This window comes from Bos grunniens, chromosome 4 (genome assembly GCF_055505025.1).
Source record: "Bos grunniens cultivar Pamir isolate PY7600 chromosome 4, Bosgru_T2T1.0, whole genome shotgun sequence".
Taxonomy (NCBI): Eukaryota; Metazoa; Chordata; class Mammalia; order Artiodactyla; family Bovidae; genus Bos; species Bos grunniens.
This window is the reverse complement of record NC_141168.1, coordinates 56,686,640-56,701,183: the sequence shown is the minus strand read 5'-3', so window position 1 is coordinate 56,701,183 and position 14,544 is coordinate 56,686,640. Positions and strand designations below refer to the sequence as shown.

Genomic DNA, 14,544 nt, shown 5'->3' with positions numbered 1-14,544 from the left:
TAAAAAATACACATGTTTGATATTTACAATTTGATGAATTTGGACTCATGCATACATGTAAAGCTATTACTATCTTCAAGGTAATGTACATATCCATTACCAGTGTTATTTTCAATTTAGGTCTGTGGAAATCATTTTCAGTTTCACTACTGTATTCTTCCTAAATATTTTTATCTTTAAAGCTTTGCAGTTTATTTTTCAGAATTCATACAATAAACTCTAATTACATTGAATCTTTACTTTCTGAAGTAAAAAACCTATTCAGCTCCACAGAGAATGCGGCTGCATACCTGAGACAATGAGTTGCATGCGCTTGTCTGCTCTGGCTGATCTATGCCAAATTAAACTAAAATTACCACAGAGTACACTTCAAGATCAGCTGATTATCAAGCAGGTTTTAAAATGCACATAAAATACTATCCAAGATCTAGTGACAACTATATATGATACATGTAGCATTTGACTGGTTGATAGAGAAAAAATACTAAGTTCTCTCCATGTGTTGAGTTTTTCTATCCATCCAGATTTTGAGATGAAAGACTGCATGCCTTTCATAAAAAAGAAAAATGTCAAACACATATTGGATACAAACTACTTCATTCCTTCTTTGGGGATGAACACTCTTACAGAGCAGTACGGAGCACCAACATCTGCCTCAACCCCAGAAAATTGTACTTTCTTCATATCTTTCGCCTTTCATCTCCCAAGGGCTTTCTCTAGGTAGAATTCTGGGCATCACTGAAGCCAAAAAAACCATCAGAGAATTGTAATGGCTACTCTTCAGGTTTCAGTTTGCAGTTCATTTGGTTCTTTATTTAAATAGTCCAATTCCATTATGTAGTCTGCCTGCCCACACTGTGGCTTTGTCAAGGCATTCATAGTCATATATTAAGAAAACATGAATAAATCAATTATAGACATGGACATTTGGTGAAATTTAGGTAATGATAAAGTAATTATAAGCAAAAACAATGTTCTAAGAGTTATTTCATCTGAAAAGGAATAAATACAATGCATTAGGATATAAATATCCCCATTTGCACAAAGAATATGCCTTTTTAAAATAGTCTCAATTGCAGATTCATCATACAGCATCATCAACTGGAATCAAACAGATGTGTACAATTTCCCAAAGAAATGTTGGCAACAGCTTTTTTAGTTTAACCAAAGAGAACAGTTTAATCAAAAGAAATGTAAGAAAATGATTCCATTATCTAACTGAAGACTAAAACTAATCAAAACAAATTGATGCCAATGTAAAGAAGACGACAATCATAACCAATCACAAAAAAGACCATGAAAAGTATAGCATTCTCTCATTCTTCTCAGAACTGTCTTTGATTTGTGTGTCTTATTCTTTAATTTTTAGTTGTTTCCAAGTCTATTTCACTAGTCACCAACCTACACATTCTAGAAGGTGCTAGACAGAGACATCATTATAGTTTCTAAAATAAGAATGTGTATATGTTCCTGCTGTTGACATCTTTATTTTTAAAAAAGAGTATATCCTCATTTTACTATATTTTCTAATTATAAAAAAAATAAAATTAAAACTGCAAATGCATAAAGTAGAAAGTGAAAATTCATTGTACAAATGGCAGACAAACTGGAGTGTACTCAGCCAGACTTTATATATATATGAATGAATGAATATATATATATGTATGTATCCATTTCCCCTGATATCCTTAGTGTACCTAAAATTTGTTGAAAACTTCCTCTCTTAATAATTTATTTCCAAGAAAGGGTATAAAACCCAGTGCGCTTAGTAGCTTCATTATCTACATACACAGAAATCAGTTGTACATTGAGTAGTTTCAACAACTATTCTCATATGAAGCAAACAAATCAATAAAGCAAATATTTATCTGAAATTCAAACTTGATTATACAATTAGCACTTTTCATTCTATTGAGATTAATCTCAACAAAAGTTATTCACTTTCATCTTTGCCAATGTCCAAAAGGAGGCTATAAGAATATGTACACACAAAAAATTTAACTCCAATTTCTAGTAACTCCTAAAATCTAGTTTACCATACACCTATCTCAGAAACATTTTTCAGTTCTTTAAATTCCTCTCTCAAACCCTCCTCATCCCCAAAACCAAAATTATGTATCTCTAATAAAACAGGACCCTATCTTCATGACTAATATAATGGCTCTTAGTTTTCAATATCTAACATCACTCTTATAGAAATCCTTGATGTGGCAATGATCTGTAATGTAGTGTTCTTAATAGAAGTTTTCAAAAGCAATATATCATGGCTTTACTTACGAGAGGTTTTGGAAGCAAGAAGTGTAACTTGGGACCCTCCTAAGAAGCGAAAACCCATTACATTCACCTGATCATCTTCTGACTGCTTGGCAAAGCCTACAAAGAAAAGAAAAAACATCACCTTACAGAGACACAAGGCAAACACTTAATATTTAAAATAGGAAGCTTAGTTGATGATGAGTACTTTTTACGGCACTAGTGGAGTCTGAAGTCCGTGTGTGGACTATATTAACTTCCACAGTTGCTTCCAATTGTTAAAATTTCTGCCTCATAAGAACATGCTAAAATCATTTCATTTCCTTTCTTCTACTAGTTCATTCTAAGTCTGAGGCAGGAAATGCACAAGATGAACCTAGAATATCTGTCACACCAGAAAAAAGCTATCAGGGACTAGAGAGCTATATGAAAAGGACGTAAGAGCCATCTTAAAGAGACTACCACTGGCCAGAGATGAAAATATTTGAGTATCAAAAAAGATAATAATTGCAATGGAGTAAAACACATCAAATATATTTAAAAGCATGTGTTGATATTTACACTAAAAACAAAAGAGAAAAGCCAAATGCTCACTACTGAAGAATTCTAGAGAATCAACTGAGCATTTTAAAAATCACTAACAAAGGCAAGGAATCAAGTACTTACCCTAATGACCCTATTGAACTGTACCACATAAGCAATGGTAAATAAGGGAAACATTCTTTGTACATAAATACACCAGCTAAAAAATTGAAGAAAGCCTGAAAGCCATCATTTTTCAACTTCCAGTGAATGAATGGATCTGGGTATTGACTATCAGTAGCTATTACAATCACACAAAAAAGAGACAAACATATTATTTACCCACTGCTGAAAGTATATACCACCATTCATGAAGTACTGTGGCCAAAATGATCAGTCCTGGAAAACTGGGGCCAAATTTACCCTCCCATCACAAACAATTGAAAAATGGGTATAAAATAACCAAACCATTTTTCAAGACATTAGAAATTAGCAAATGAACAACAGTCATCTCTGACAAACAAGAAACAAAACGAGTCCTATGTTTGCCCCGGTTTACCACCTAGAGAAAATTTCCAAGCCGCAACATGCGGAAGGGGAGCCCAAGAGCAACACAGCATTCTTTCTGAGTTGAGGTGATAAGAGTTGAAAACCTGGAAAGGCCAAAGTGGCAGAAGTTCTCAAGACAGAGAGAGGATTAGCACTACAGCGAAAAAACTCCAGAAATCTGCAGAGTCCTCTTTGAGTATGCAACAGAATACTAATCCATTTAAAACCAATGATCTCAATAATCACATTAAAAATAAATGGTCTAAACACCCCAATTAAAAGACAGATAATATTGGATTGCATTAAAAAAAGCCAAGACTCAATTATATGCTACCTATAAGAAGTCCACTTTAAACATAAAGATGTAAACAACTTAAAGGTGAAAGAGGGAATATATATATACCATTGTAACCCTAGGCAAAAGAAAGTTGGAATAGCTATATTCACATTATAAAAGTAGATTTTAGAGCAAAGAATATTAACAAAGACAGAGGTTATTTCATAATAATCAAGACAACATTATAATCCTAAACTTTTATGTGTCTAAAACAGAACTTTAAAATATATGAAGCAAAAATTTCAGATATGCAAAAAAAGAGAGAGAGAGAGAGAAATAAACAAATTGTAATTGAAGACTTCAATACTCTACTCTAAATAATTGACACATGTAAACCGAAAATCAGTAAGGATATAGAAGATTAAAAACACTATCAGAAAACTTGTCTTAACTGACATTTCATAAGATCCCACCCTACAATAGCAGAAAACCATTATTTTCAAATGCTCGTAGAATATTCACAAAAACTGTCCTAGTTTGGGGGCGCTAAATAAGTCTCGATGAATTTAAAAGAATTCAAGTCATACAAAGTATGTTCTCCTACCACAGTGAAGTTGAATTCCAAATGAATAACAAAAGTTCTATGGAAAATCCCCAAAAGTTTCAAAACTATAGACCATACTTCTAAACAACCCCAGGGTCAAAAAAAGAAACAAAAGGAGAAATTTTAAAGTATTTTATATAGAATGAAAATTAAAAATATAATATTTGATAATTGTAGGATGCAGCTAAAGCAATAGTTAGAAGAAATTTTATAGCATTAACCAACTACATTAAAAAGAATGGTCTCTGCTTTCACCTTAAAGAACTAGAAAAAAGAAAATTAAACCCAAAGCAAGCAGAAGAAAATCAGAGAAATTAAAAAGAACAGAAAACAAAAAATAAAAGTATGAAATAAATGAAACCAAAAGCTGGTTTTTCAGAAAGAGATAAAATCGATACACCTCTAGTCAACAGATCAGGAGAAAAAAAAAGAGAAAAAACACAAATTACCAGTATGAGTAATGAGTGAGTTGTCTTCACTCCAGATTCTACAAATGTTAAAAGGATAAGAAAATGTTATCAACAACCTTATGCCAATCAATTCAACAACTCAGATGAAATGCACATATTTTCTGAAAGAAAGAAACCAGCAAAGTATACTCAATAAAAAATAAGTAACATGAACAGTCCTATATCTTTTGAAGAAACTGAATTTGTAATTTAAAAGCTTTCCCATACACAAAACTCTAGGTCTGGAAAACTTCCCTGGTGAATTCTTCCAAATATTTAAGCAATAAATAAAACCAATTCAGCACACTTTTCAAAAAAAAATTGAAGAGAGGTAAATATTTCCCAATTCATTCCATTAACTCCACATTAATAACTCATAAGGAAGCAAAATTACATATCAATATCCTTTATAAATACAAATGTAAAAATTATAAACTAAAGTTTAACAAATTAATCCAACAGCCTATTGAAAGAAAACTACATCATGATCAAATGTGGCTTATCTCAAGAATGCACAGTTGGGCTACTATTCAAAAATTAATCAATGTAATCCACCTATTAACAGACTAAAGAAAAAAATGACATAAAATATTTCAAATGATATCAAAAAAGCATTGAAAAACTTAAATATCTATTCCTGATGAAACTCACAGCAACCCTGGTATAAAAGAGAACTTCCTCAAGCTGGTAAAAAGTGAAAGTGAAGTCGCTCAGTCATGTCCAACTCTTTGCGACCCCATGGACTGTACCTGCCAGGCTCCTCTATCCATGGGATTTTCCAGGCAAGATTACTGGAGTGGATTGCCATTTCCTTCTCCAGGGGATCTTCCCAACCCAGGGATCGAACCCGGGTCTCCTGCATTGCAGGCAGACTCTTTACCGTCTGAGCCACAAGGGGGCTTAAGCTGGTAAAGGAGAACTACAAAATATTTACAGCTATTAATAGAACATATTTAATGCTTAAAGACCAAATGTTTGCTCTCACAATTTCTATTCAACATCATCCCAGAGGTTCTAGCCCAGGTTAAAAAAAAAAAAAGGCAAGCAAACAGTAAACTGAATCTCCAGATTGGAAAGCAAGAATAAAAGTGTTTTCACTTGCAGATGACATGATCCTCTATAGAGAAAATCTGATTGAATCTTTGTTTTAAAAAAAAGGTTTAACAAAACAATACATGGTTTAACAGTGTAGCATGATACAAGATCAATATACAAAAACCAACTGTATTTCTATGTACTAGGAAGGAACAATTTGAAATTGAAATAAAATACAATTTGCAAATGCATAAAAATATATTAAATACTTAAGGATAAATCTGCTTAAGATTTGTAAGATAGGTACATTGAAAACAAACACTCTTAGTGAGAAATATAAAATAAGCCCTAAATAACTGAAGGTCTCTATTTTCATCTTAAGAAACTAGGATAAGTGGACCAAATTTTACCATGTTCAATATTGTTCAGATATTGTTTCTCTCCAAACTGATCTAAAGAATTAAGGCAATTCCAATTCTAAGCAAAATCCCAAGGCATTTTTTTAATTGATAAGCTGATTCTAAGATTCATGTGAAAATGTAACTGATCAAAGTTTCAAAGACAACTTTGGAAAAAAAATTAAGTTGGATAAATTACATTACCTGATTTCTAGACTTATAAATAGTAATTAAGACACTATTTTATGTGTGCTAAGTTGCTTCAGTTGTGTCCAACTTTTTGTGGCCCTATGGACTGTAGCCTACCAGGATCCTCCATCCATGAGATTCTCCAGGCAAGAATATTGGAGTGGGTTGCCCTGCCCTCTTCCAGGGGATCTTCCTGACCCAGGGATTGAACTAGGCCTCGTCTCTTACATCTCCTACATAGCGCCACCTACGAAGCCCCGAGACACTATTTGGTATATAGAAATAATGATGGACAAAGATAGATAAATGGAACAAAATGAGCAGAAATATATATATACATTCCAATTATTTATATAGTCTTATGATGTATAGTCAGAGGATTTTCAACAACTTTTCAAAGACTATTCAGTGCAAGACGATAGGCTTTTCAAAAGCAGTACTGGCACATTAGATATTTACATGCAAAAACAGGAATTTTATCCCTATCTCACACCATACACACATATCAACTCAAAATAAATAATATCCCTAAATGCAAAACATGAAACTAGAAAACTTGTAGAAAAAACATATGAGAAAAAATTTGTAACCTTGAGTTGGGCAAAAATTTTTTAGATATAACATTAAAATCATGATCCATAAAAGAAAAAAAACTGATAGGTTGGGCTTTAGCAAAATTAAGAATTTCTGCTCTTCCAAAGACATTGTTAAAAGAATGAAAATATACACCACAGACTGGGAGGAAATATTTGCAAATCACATAATCTGATAAGGGAGACCAAAAAAGAGTACATACTGAGTATTTCCATTTTACAAAATTTTAGAAAATACAAACTTATCTATAGTGACAGAAAGAAAACAAGTGTTGCCTGGGGGTGGAGGGGAAAGGCTAACAAAGCAGAACAAAGAAACTCTTTGGGGTGATGGATACTTTCAGCATCATGATTGTAGGGATGGTTTCAAAGGTATACGTAAACACCAAAACTTACCGATGTGTACATGTACATAAGTTATACTCTAATCAAGTTGTTTTTTATAAAAGAAAAAAAATACACTGAAACTGTTTGTGAATTAAAGAAGGTATTAAAATGTACCAGAAGAAAGATAAGCAAATATTTTATAATCTTAAAATAAAGATCATTTTAAGCACAACATGAAAATTTGAAACTAAAAAAAAAAAAATGAAACTTTAAAATAAATTTTACAACCTAAAAAACTTTATATGTTAAAAGAGTACAAGTAATTAATAAAAATTACAAAATTTCTATGCTAACAAATAATTTAGAAATGCAAATTTTAAAAAGAGATGCCACTTTTCACATACCCATGTCAAAAATTTTAAGATTTAAATCCAGCTGCTACTCAGTACAAACCCCGATGTTGAGTGTGTGACTTCATATAATTATTCTGGAAGTAACTTTGGTATTTGAATACAGTTTTCAAAAGTGCATATCCTTTAACTCAGCCATTTATCCTCAAAAAATTCCTCCAAAGAAAAACAGAGAAGTACAAAAAAGCTATGTACATGGTACCTCCAAACAACAGAAAGTGAAAGATGCTCAGTCGTTTCTGACTCTATGTGACCCTATAGACTGTAGCCCACCAGGCTCCTCTGTCCATGGAATTCTCCAGGCAAGAATCCTGGAGTAGTTTGCCCTGCCCTTCTCCAGGGGATCTTCTCAACTCAGGGATTGAACCCACATCACCTGCATTGCAGGCAGATTCTTTACCATCTGAACCACCAGGGAAACAATAGAATATTACGTTGATATTAAAATACAAATTTATTCACAAAGATAGCCATATATTTGAGTACCATAAAAGACTGCTACAATAGCATGCTATTTGGTATAACATTTAAGTAAAATTTTTCTGTAAAATTTCTGGTATCATGACGCACACTGAATGTCAGCTAACTTAACATCTATTCCCAACTCCTTTTTCTTAGCCCATCTACATTAGTTCTCAGCTCCCTTTACTGTAGAAGAGACCATGTGACAATATTATGGCTACTAAGCCATAAGTAGAAATCTCCTATGAACTTTATGGAAACATGCCTTTCTGATAAAAGTTATTACCATAGTTATCTCTTTCCTCTACTTCCTGCCTTGTAGTTAGATGACTTAAGCTAAAGCACTCTAATGGCAGAAAGTGAGGAGGGAAAACAGAGCCTCTTGATGAGAGTGAAAAGAGAGTGAAAAAGCTGACTTAAAACTCAGCATTCAAAAAACTAAGATCATGGCATCCAGTCCCATCGCTTCATGGCAGATAGAAGGGGAAAAAGTGGAAGCAGTGACAGATTTGATTTTCTTGGGCTCCAAAATCACTGTGGAAAGTTACTGCAGCCATGAAATTAAAAGACACTTGCTCCCTGGAAGGAAAGTAATGACAAACCTAGACAGCATATTAAAAAGGAAAGACATCACTTTGCCAACAAAGGTTGGTATAGTCAAAGCTATGGTTTTCCCAGTAGGCATGTATGGATGTGAGTGAAAGTGGAAGTGAAGTCACTCAGTCATGTCCGACTCTTTGTAGCCCCATGGACTGTAGCCTACCACCCTCTTCCATCCGTGGGATTTTCCAGCAAGAGTACTGGAGTGAGTTGCCACTTTGAGAGATGGACCATAAAGAAAGGTTGAGCGCCTAAAAATTGATGCTTTTGAATTGTGATGCTAGAGAGGACTCTTGAGAGTCCCCTGGACAGCAAAGAGATCAAACCAGTCAATCCTAAAGGAAATCAACCTTGAATATTCATTGGAAAGACTGATGCTGAAGCTAAGCTCCAACACTTTGCCCACCTGATCCGAAGAGCCAACTCATTGGAAAAGATCCTGATGCTGGGAAAGATTGAAGACAAGAGCAGCAGAGGTTGAGACAGTTAGATAGCATCACTGACTCAATGGACATGAATTTGAAAAACTCCAGGAGATAATGAAGGACAGGGAAGCCTGACTTGCTGCAATCCATGAGGTTGCAAAGAATTGGACGTGACTTAGCAACTGAACAACAAATCCAAAGCAGCTATCTTATTGCCATGGAAGAAGCCAACATACTAGAGAATGCACATTTCAAAGAGAAAACAAAACTGGGTCTTTGATAATATTCACAAACCATCATACCAGCTTTCATACCCACTTCTGGACCTCTTTAATCGAGATCAAGAAATTTATATTATCTTGCTTAAATCACATTTAGCCCAAATCACCCAATTATTTATATATATGTATGTATGTAAATATTTTCTGTATAGCCATTAAGCATATTAAAGGTTTTTTTATAATTAGAATATTCTCTACTAGCCAGGATTTGGGGCCCTAGATACCTCCATTCAAACACTGTTGATAAAGTTAACTAGTATGGCCCTTCAGAAAGTCAATTTCACATTATGTTTCAAAAGCTTTAAAAATATCACCCTTTGTTGGACTCTGTAATTCTGCTTTTAGATATTCATCAAAGAAATAATAATAAATTAAGAGAATCACTGATGTAATATATTTATAGTATTAATAAACTGAAAACAACATAAATGTTGAAAACTATAATGCTGGGCAAATGATTTTACAGACAGATTTATGATAGACTAGCATATAATTATTAAAAATCATAAAATAAAAATCTAATTACATAGAAAGGTATTTCATAACAATATGCAAAGTAATATTCTTTGGTGGGATGAAATGCTTAGAGAAAATATTTTTTAAAAGAGTAGGGAAATGTAATGAAATATAAGTAGAAACTGCTGGGTTGTAGAATTATCAGTAACTTTTGTGTTTTTCTTCTTGGTTATCCATTGCTAAATTTCAGAAATCTTTTGTAACCAGAAAAATTAAAGCTATTTTAAATATACAAAAAAGTGCTGAAATAAACAAATAGGAAGAGATGTAGACTAAAAGTTGTTTTATTCCTTCTCTATGAAGAGCATTCATTTATTTCCATTAGAAAATAAATTTGCAATAGCAACTTTAATATTAACATATAAAAGTCACATATAGCAAGAATGAATATATTATAGAAAGTAAAAAAGTAGCAAGAGCATTTATGTTAAATAATTACAGGATTCCAGTATGTTTAATATGAATACAAATCTGGAAATTCAAAAGAGAACACACTGTATTCATAAACTGAATCTTAGGGGAAATTTTAAAAAATTTGTCATTGAGTCCCATTGTTAAAATGAATAAAATGCAAATATATGCTGATGAACCTACGATACATCAAAACAACTAAGTCCAGAATCAGGACAGAAATGAATGAGTTATTTAAGATTTCCTTAGTACTTCTACCCAACCAGAGCTTACAGAGATTCCTTCTCTGGTCAAAAGCATGCATTCTTATTTAATCTCTATGGGTTTCAGCCATCTACAGTAAAGATTGACCACTCAGAAGCCAGTCTTAAGCATTTTTCAAAGATATTAATAAATTTAGCATGCAGCACATACAATTTATATTGTCAGGATAGGAGACCAAGGAACTAGTATGTTTGTATAAGATGCTACAAAAGCAGTGACTCTTCCCTTTTTATAATCCAAATTTGTTACAAGAAAATTGACTAGGAGAGAGAGAAGGGAAGGGAATAAGAAACCAAAAGGCACACAACTACTCGTTAACTACAGACACACAAGCACACACACACATGCTCATTCACTCAAATTCATTTGAACTAAAGAATAGATTAAGTGTAATAAAGAGCATCTTGGAGATTTTCATAGTTATATATAAATAAAGCTTTTTAAAAAGACTTCAAATTAATGAAAAGTAAATGTTAATCACTTTAAGTAGTTAATAACACAAAAGTTGACTTACCATAAATTTCTAAACCTTGTGGGAAATACTTTGTATTCTAAATCCTATCCACTAATGCAAGGGTGAAGATGCATCTTACAGTCAACAGTGCTGAATTTTAATGATGGATTTAAAAGGGTTGATTTAATTCCCAGATATTTTTTTAATTCCACCTCATCACCGAGAAAGTTAATAGATATGACACATTAGAAACCCTGGCAACTACAGATGTTTGATCCAATCAGTGTTTCTCTCTTTTCTAACTTACTCAAAAAAGAAAAACCAACACCTGGAGAAAGTCACAGATTCCCAAATTACCCCAAATGTTCACTGTGATATTCAAGCTTTATACATGAAACCCCTTCTAAAACATCAGAGGCAGAGAATGAACACTGTCCCTTTCAACTGCTGAAGACAGCGGAATCACAAACACCTACTTAAGAGATTACTTTTCAGAGGCATAAGAATATACTTTTAAAAGGTACATCTCTAAAAACCTACAATGAAGATGAATAATAAATATTTATATGCTTAGAAAAGGATATATTCAAAAACCTACGGTAAAGATGAATAATAAATATTTACATTCCAAGCCAAAAAATCCCACGGTCTAAAAAGAAACATTTGATGTTTTCATTTCTGTATTCTGAAGCAAAATAATGATTATAATAATTCTAATCAAACTTAAAAGGTACACTTTATTACCTTGTTGATATAACCCATTCGCCTTTGAACAGGCAAACAAGAGGAAAAAACCCTTGAGGTATTTTTATATTCTGACTTAACAATTATCTGATAATTACCCTATCATTACCTGTTGATGAAGGATTCCATTCTAAATTCTTAACATTTCTGATGTTACAGGCATGTTACTTCAAAAGTCCTACCTGGAAAGAGACTGAGAAGGCTGACTGGAGATTTGTTGGTATCAATAGTTAGTTTGTGGCTTGCAGTTTTTGAAGGCTGGCCTGGTAAGCAGACTAATTTCAGGGGAAGTCTAAACTTACATTGGCTAACTCGAGGAATGCCTGAAATTAAAAAGAGAGAAATATATACTCATAAATTTGACAAATAAGAAAAAAACTGTATTACTTCCCTAATTGTACTACATGATAGCAACATATCTTAGTTTAAATGTTTGCTACCTGACCATTTCATCTAGCACAACTGAAATAACTGGAAAGCATTATCATAATTTATGTATTTACATTATTATCCAAAGGTACAAGGCAAAAATAAAATCTTAAAAAGGAGCATAAGTGTAAGCTCTGCCTTTAATAATAATATCATTTTAAAAAATTCACAGTTGAATGTTATATAAAACATTATATGCAGTTATATTCAATTACTAAACTGTCTTTAAGACTGTCAAAGCTCTAGTCCTAATCCAAGACTATCAGCTAAAATGAGCAAAGAATATGAAGTTTATATCAGGAATACTCTGTATGACCATATCTAATCATTTCTCTATCTCCCCAATCTTTTAATCTTTAGCTTTTTTATTTACTAAATATTCAAAGTACAATTAACAATTTGCAATAAATTATGAGCATGAAAGCAGAATTTGTCCTACTGAAGTTCTAATAAACTTCATGTCATTTTACATATCCAATTAAGAATATTACTTTCATACAAATAAATTTTTCCCAATTCATTTAACTTTACATATCACTTTTAAACAGTATTCTGAAAGGTTTACACAGTCACTCAATTCTCAAATTTTTTCAGAAAGTATAGAGGCATATTGAAATAGGCAATTTCATGAATAAATAACAATGAAGATTTTTATATAAGAATTTAAAGTTTTAAAAGCCATTCCTTTTAATATTTTTATAAAAAATGAAACTGAAACCAAAGCAAACTAGGCTCAGCTTAAAAATAGGAAAGCAGAAGAAGGAAATTTTGGAGACATGATCCCAAGGTAGGATTCCTAGAATTAGCAATACATTCTGTTAATGCCAATTGGAGTTGTGTGGTTTATTCTACAACCAAGCTGGGAGTATGCTTTTCAGTACTACTTATTCACAAGGACAGTGAGATATCATCAAAAATGGCAAACATACTGATATATGAGGTCAATTAAATACTTTTTCAGAGCATGTGGAGCATATTTGTCATTCTCTTCAATATAATCTATTATCCATCAAATTTTACATAGCTCATTTTTTGCTCATAACGAACAGATGTTAAATTCACTTCTCCTGGAATCCTAGATGCAAATTATAACTGGTGTCTCTTCAGAAAAGTCCCAGGGTATTATTTCCTGACATTTTGTGAGGTTTTAGAGGCATATGTATTTGTACTTAACAGTGATGAAATGTTTTGACTCAAAATATTATGGTAACATGATCTAAGCTACTGCTCAAACCACAACTATCAATATCACCATAAAAAAATATCACAAAGTATTATTCTTTCCAACTTCATATATTCCATACATCCCCAAATTATGAAAATATACCTACTAATATGCTTCCTCTACAATATATAAATTACAGCCTCAATTAATAGATGCAATCTGGAAAGAACCAGGAAACTGAAGCCTATTTCCATTTCCTTCATTTTAAATGAATAGAATAACGGGGGAAAAAAACACTTCATCTCTGACAATTCTGTACATGCACAAAGAGAAGCTATCATCTATGTACTTTCAACCAAGTCTGAGCTAATTGTTCAAATAAAATTTAGCTGTAAACACTCTTTTAAAATTATACTGCTAAAACTGTGGCTCAGCTTCACTTGGACCAGGTACTGACTGAATTTGTGGTAAAACAAAATTAATCATGATCAACGCTAGCTTTACATTACTTATATATATTTGAAGATTATTGCCCTAAATCTCCAAGAACCCAGAGCTAAAAAAACTAGTGGTATATACATGTTTTCAGAAATTGAAACAAATGGATTGCAAGCACTAATAAACCCAAAAAGGGTAATACATTGTAACTCAATTCACAGTTCAGTTAAGTCAGTTAATGACAATATCACACACTAGGGCAATGGTCAGCAGTTGCTAAGATTTGTAGAACCTCTCCAGAATTTCTTTTCTCTCCAAGAATTGTAAACCTGTTTCATAGGACATTTGGAAAACATTATTTTGAAAAATGATGACACATACTTAATAAAATGATTATGGCTATTTTTTAAATGATGGCAGCTTGAGAAGTTTTACCATTAGGGAAGAAAAAAAGTATATGAAATCCTTTAGAAATAAGTTTAAGGAAACCAAATCTTTAAAAATAAAAATTACAAAGCCAGTATTTTAGAATACTTCCCATCAAATTAAAACCTAAACATTTCAAAATATAATGTCTAGTATTTAAACATGGGGTTTATCAGAGGCACATTTCTACTGAGGTTTACATTTTCTTAAGAAACTTGAAATGTAAAATAGCCTACCAATTAATCTTCAGGCTATAATTGTACCTAAACCTGAAGCCAGAGATGTGTAGAGGTATGTGTGAGGGTATGCATATGTGTATCTAA

General features: G+C 32.5%; 1 protein-coding gene across 16 annotated transcripts in view; it reads right to left on the bottom strand.

Annotated features, from left to right (window-relative positions):
• The window catches only part of BBS9 (Bardet-Biedl syndrome 9), a 481,107-nt gene that overhangs the window by 246,225 nt on the left and 220,338 nt on the right, over window positions 1-14,544 (bottom strand). For all 16 annotated transcript variants that reach the window (XM_086396500.1, XM_086396501.1, XM_086396502.1 and 13 more), the window contains 2 exons: window positions 11,946-12,086; window positions 2,278-2,373 (listed from right to left, as the gene is read on the bottom strand). In XM_086396500.1, coding sequence (XP_086252626.1) covers window positions 2,278-2,373; window positions 11,946-12,086 — 237 coding nt within the window. The remainder of the gene's footprint in view (window positions 1-2,277; window positions 2,374-11,945; window positions 12,087-14,544) is intronic.